The following is a 6,302-nucleotide window of genomic DNA, read 5'->3' on the forward strand; positions in this document are numbered from 1 at the left end:
ATGGTATCGGTACGGTACCGGTATTTCAATAAAAAATCTCATCCCTATTAAGAACTGAAATAAATAGCCCCTTACTTGTCAGTTAATTTTATATTTCTTTATTTAAACTTCACATTATAAACTACACCAACTATCAGTAGTACCGTAACAAAGCAAATCAATACCAACCAAAACCGAATTTCAACCCGGACAAAAAATCCCACTAGGGTGATCTAAGAGAGAATTCATTTGACATCTTGTTAAAAAGTAAGAAAAAGATAGTGCTTGAAATGCTTGTACCGTACAAGTATCTATTGCACCCTTGGCACGATTCTGTTGGTAGTAGCCCTTTTCTGTCGTCGTTAATTTCTGTATCCTCCATTATCACCACATTCACCTCTCTCACCTACACACACTCTCTTTCTCTCTCTAAAACCCACACACACTCTCTCTCTCTCTCTAAAGCACCCACACCACTTTCTCGAATCCCATCTTTCTGCAAAACTTCACACAAATTCACACCTCAAAACACCCACACTTTCTTCTTTCTTTCACCCTTGTGTTTTTCATAAAAAATGGGTAGCAGAATTCCATCACACCAGCTCAGCAACGGCCTATACGTATCGGGTCGACCCGAACACCACAAAGAACGCCCACCCACACTCGCCTCACGCGCCGTCCCCTACACCGGCGGCGACGTCAAAAACTCCGGCGAACTCGGTAAAATGTTCGACATACCCGTTTCCGACCACCTTAAACCCCACCGCCCTTCATCTTCCTCCGGATCCTTCCGATCCGGGTCGGGTCCCAACTCCGGGTCGGGCCCCATTTCCAAAAGAACATCCGGGTCAGGCCCAATTTCCGGCCTTCACCCAACCGGGCTGCTGTTAACCTCCGGTCCAGTCGGATCCAGTGTCGGCCGGAGATCCGGTCAGTCCGGGCAGGTGGAGGGGCAGGCAGTGAATAGTGCTAAAGGGAAGACGGTTTATGGGCCTGCGGTTACGGTGTTGGGGTTTGATGATGTTAAGGTTGGGTTTAAGGTTTCGAAAACGTTAATGTGGATGTTGTTGGTGGTTGTGGTGATTGGGTTGATGGTGGGAACGTTTTTAATGGTGGCGGTGAAGAAACCGTTGATTCTTGTGTCGGTTGTTGCGGTTTTGGTGTTGGGTGGTGTTGTGGTTATGTGGAATTGTGGGTGTAGGAAGAGGAGATTGATGTCGTTTTTACGAAAATACCCCGATGCTGAGCTTCGAGGCGCTGTCGATGGCCAGTTCGTTAAGGTCACCGGGGTAATTAACTAACACACTTGCTTTCCGTAACTATTTTATGATGTTTTAACGATATAGCGAAGATTAACATGACCCATTGTAACACTGTAAGCGCGAAAAACAGTTAAGCGTGCTCAGGTATTTTTTTTTACCGGGGCATTAAAAAACATATATGTGAGTTTTCACATGGTATTTTTTAATGTGGTCAAAGCATTGAAATATAAAATAGATTGATACTTTGTTTCTATAAATGGTATTGTTAGGATTGGGAATCTATATTTTAATGAATTGTAGGTGTGTTTAACATTTGTGTGGGTCTCTTAAGTATTTAATTAATAAACCTGTAACTACATGTTACTTAAGGGTTTTATTGCATTTTGGCTAGTTTGGGAGGATGAACGAAAAGTCGAAAACTACATTTATATAAATGCTATGTTGATTTGCAGATTGTGACGTGTGGTAGTATTCCGCTTGAATCGTCGTTCCAGAAAGTAGCGAGGTGTGTGTATGTTTCTACGGAGTTGTATGAGTACAAAGGGTGGGGTGGAAGATCGGCGAATCCTAAGCACCGCTGCTTCTCTTGGGGATGCAGGAATTCCGAGGTTCGTGTCGTTTTAGACAATGGATTCTTTGGGACATTTTTTTGTTCTATAACAAACTAACGGATTGTTGTTTCTTTTGATTTACAGAAATACGTGGCTGATTTTTACATATCGGACTTCCAGTCTGGGTTAAGGGCGGTGGTGAAAGCAGGTTACGGAGCCAAGGTAGCTCCCTTTGTTAAAGAAACAACGGTGGTTGACATAACCAAGGAAAACTTAGATTCAAATCCGAGTTTTGTAACTTGGCTCGCAGACCGCAGTTTGTCATCTGATGACCGCGTTATGCGCCTTAAAGAAGGGTAAGCTTCTTAAACGCGTAATGAGTTATAAGAAATATCATACTAGAATAATACCATATTAAAGAACGACGGCAACCCTAGTAAAAAAGAAAACATGCATAAGTAAATATTGATTGCGAACAACTCAAGTGGTTTTCTTTAGGTATAAATAAAATGTTCTTTAAGTACGACAAACCAAACAAAGATGTTGTAAAAGACTTTAGTTGTTTTCTTCACAACCATTTTTGGGTATGAAAGAAAGTGATACATAATCGTTTACGGCAAATTTGATTGGTTTGTTGTACGCGTTAATAAGTGTTAAGAAGATAACACGGTAGAATCTTGTAAATAAAGTTTGCGTTAAAGTTGTTCATACAACAAATTATACAAACTTGTTGTAAATGGTATGTGGCCTTTCCTTTTATGGTCATGTTAACAAGTTTGAGTTACATGCCAACAAGACCTTTTTGGTAATTGGAAGAGACTTGATTTGTTTGTTGTAGAATATATAGTACAAGTTTAATATATGAAAAATGTTGATTAAAAAAATGGTACAACATATCAATCAAATGATTCCATGACAGATACATCAAAGAGGGGAGTACAGTTAGTGTGATGGGGGTTGTAAGGCGACATGATAACGTACTGATGATCGTTCCACCAACCGAACCGATTTCCACTGGCTGCCAGTGGAGCTGCGGTCTTTTCCCCACCTACGTCGAAGGTCTTGTGTTGACTTGTGATGAAAGTCAAAACGATGATGTAATACCTGTCTAAAGCAGGATTTAATTCCCAATTCAACTTTTTAAGAGCTTGCCCATGCAGAATATTTATGTAAAAAGTGGAAGCAAGAATAGCTAGCTGCTAATGAGAGCTCGCTCCAACTCATAAGTGTGTGATGGTGATGAGGTTCGGCCGTTTGGTCAAGTATTCAGGTAAAACGTATGTATAGATGTTGGAAAAGAAGTTACTTATAAATGTCGCTCGCTCTGTATTTCTTGTATTTTGTTAATGGTATAATGCAAAAGCATCATCAGCCAACCCAAACCTTTGTGTTTAATGAATAATGTCGTTGGCGTTCATAATGAAACAAAATTTACCAAATCTGCAGCAGATGAATTGGTATTCTTAGTTTTTGATTTTGTAATTCACAACTGGTGAAACTTAAAATTTTGAATATTTATTTTGTTTGAAATTTGTTAATTACTATTTACTAATAATATAATTACTTTTTTTATTAGATTTGCTAAGTGTTTAAATTTCATATCCAAGCATACTAAAGTTTTGTGAGATTTCTCATTCATAATGCCAACAAGTTGCCTTCAACGTGTTTGTTTTTTTTTTCTCCAGTTTTTGTTTAGAGTAAATTGTCAAAAGCGTCATGAGGTTTGGGTATGTTTGTCAGTTTCGTCTAAAACAATTTTTTAGTACTAAATAATTCTTCACTTTTGAGATTTTTGTCATTTTCATCAAAAAGCTTTATTTGCTTTATTTTTTCTGTCAAATTTTTGGATGATAATGACAAAAAATCATAAATCTTAGGGACGATTTTGGCAAAAAAGTTAGACGTATTGATGAAAATGGCAAAAAATCCTAAAAGTGAAGGACAATATGGTACAAAAAAAGTTGTTTTAGATGAAATTGGCAAACAAACCCAAACCTCAAGGACAATTTTGGCAATTTAGTCTTTTGTTCATTTCTAAAAAAGTTGTATAACTTTTAATCTTTCATATCATTATAAGCTCAACTATATAATATGAAGTTTAAAAATGAAAAAAAGTTAATTAAAATAAATAATTTTACCAATAAAAATAAATGTAAAACATGATGATAATGTAAAAATGAAATCATGTTTGGGAATGGTGAATCGCTAGAGAGGAAATGGACGCTTTTAAAGAATGGTGACTTTTGACGTGCAAGGTGAGTTGTTATTACCCAAGTGATTTGGGCTTTTCAGTTGCGGTATATGATAGAAGCGTTAACTAACACGCCCACTGTAATTTTATTTCTAAGACTGTTTGTAGTGGGGTGACGCCTTAAACCAACTCACCACTTTAACATTGGCAAGCCAAACCACCACCGAAGTGGCGCCAAGAGCATTTGGCCTCCTTGGGTGCTAGCACATTAACAGGCACAAGGGCTTATGGGTGTGGGGCCCACACTTTTCTCCAACCAATCAAATCACCTAACTCACATTTTTATAGAAAAAAATCAAATAATAATTGGGTTTTTAGTTAAACCAGTGTGTATTGTGTAAATGTGTAGTTTAGTTAAAGCTCTACTGCTAATATATGGTAGTAACATGACAACTTTTTACTTGTTCCACTCCACATAGTTTAAATCTACACCTGTTGTTCACCATGGGGCTAAATCCTCAACTTAACGGGACACTTTCACATCACACATTAGTATTGTTAGATTACAAGGCCTTTGGTGATTGGAGATGCTATAGAGAAAATGCATTGTATCATGCATGATTGATAAGGATATATTGAGCTTTTAAGTTTCCAAATTCTTTTATTTGTATTTGTGTGGTTTATTACATATGTCCTAAGATAATAATGGTTGGTCCATGACATAAATGTATTTCAAATCTTGAGTCCCCATCCATAATTGGGTCATTTCTTAGGTCACCTGTCAACAGTGTTTGCACTTCAATGTTGAGTGAATTATTATGGGGATTTCAAAATAAATAATAAACATATATAGTGATGAATCATTTTACTAATACTATTTCACAATAATATTAATAGCAGTGGGCACCACTCGCTTGACATTTCATGAGGCGCAATTCGATCTTTCAAATTCTATGTGTTCCATATCATTTCAAAATTAATTAATGAATATGAGATCTGCTTGTTTAAAAATCATTTTGCTTTCTTATTTTCATATATCATTTCCATTTATCACAGAAAACTAATTTTGAAAATAAAGCTTCGATTAATTAATAGTATTCGTATTTGTTTAGGTGGTGTTTGTTTTTCTAAAAAAGATCTGCGCAGACTCTTCTGTCTGCGCCGCGCAGACCACACGCAGACGTCGTCATCTGCAGACTGTTTGTTTTTCCAAATACGTTTCATTAAAACCACCTTCGCGAGCTCTTCTTGGTGCAGACTTAGCCCAGCCACTTCTAAGATCTTCTAAGGTCTGCAGAGGATTAAGCATCACCACCAACCACCACCGTCCACCACCCACCACCGTCCATCATCACCACCACCACCACCACCGTCTACCACAACCACCGTCCACCCCCACCACCCATCGTCCACCACCCACCACCACTGTCTAGCACCACCACCACCACCCTCCACTACCGTCCGTACACAACCACCAGTTTATTTTAGAAGTCTACATACGTTAAAAGAACTCTTCTTCTTGTAGACTGCAGAAGTTTGGTCCACATCTTCTTCTACAGATTTTTGCAGATGTGGTTCGCAGACTACAGACATTTTATCTCTTAAAAAACAAACAACACCTTAATGTTTTTAAACAATTGTTGCTTTGCACCGATCATAATTCCAAATAACATAACAAAGACGGGTCAAGGTTCTTGAAAAATGTGGCAATTATTTAATCTATCAATAACTTAGTAAGTGTTCGAGGTGTGTATAATGGTGGCCCTTTCCAAGAGGTTGAGAGTTTGACCAGTAGCAGAGTTTAAATGAAAAATTAGGGGCGGCTGCATTCTCAAAATCTAAATCAGGGGGCCAAACTCTTATAAATACAATATTTTACACTAAAAAAGATTTTGAAAGATTAACTAAGAAGCGAAAAATCTGAGGGCCCCACGCACCCCAGCCCTCGTAAAGTTTCGCCCTTGGGTTTGAGTTCCGTAAAAGAGAACATCTGCTGATGATGAAACAACTGTGTATGCTATCGACTGTTTGCTTTACCACTGTTGACTAAATGAATAAATTTTAATAGTATTAATCTTTGTTGTTGCATCTTCATTTTAATTATTTCAGTCATTCTTAAGTATTATTTTATAATTTTGTTTATCAGTCATTCCTAAGTTTTAATAGTATTAATCTGCGTTTTAGTTTTACTTATTTAGTGTTTGAGTTTGATTTAGATAATGTTGATGTTTAATTGTGTCTGAACATCTGTTTGGTAAGTCAACACAGGTCAATATCTGGAGTTTTCAAAGGTCTGTTGTAGTTAAACTTTCGTAAAAG

The 6,302-nt window shown here is 37.5% G+C and overlaps 1 protein-coding gene across 1 annotated transcript; it reads left to right on the forward strand.

Moving 5' to 3' along the window:
- Window positions 1-349: 349 nt before the first annotated feature.
- LOC110910817 (uncharacterized membrane protein At1g16860) lies at window positions 350-3,278 on the forward strand. Its single transcript, XM_022155404.2, has 4 exons — window positions 350-1,268; window positions 1,694-1,849; window positions 1,937-2,148; window positions 2,712-3,278. Exons 1-4 carry the CDS (start codon window positions 555-557, stop codon window positions 2,902-2,904), a joined length of 1,275 nt encoding a protein of 424 aa, XP_022011096.1. The 5' UTR covers window positions 350-554; the 3' UTR covers window positions 2,905-3,278.
- The last annotated feature ends 3,024 nt before the right edge of the window (window positions 3,279-6,302 follow it).

The sequence above is a fragment of the Helianthus annuus genome, chromosome 15, assembly GCF_002127325.2.
Source record: "Helianthus annuus cultivar XRQ/B chromosome 15, HanXRQr2.0-SUNRISE, whole genome shotgun sequence".
Taxonomy (NCBI): Eukaryota; Viridiplantae; Streptophyta; class Magnoliopsida; order Asterales; family Asteraceae; genus Helianthus; species Helianthus annuus.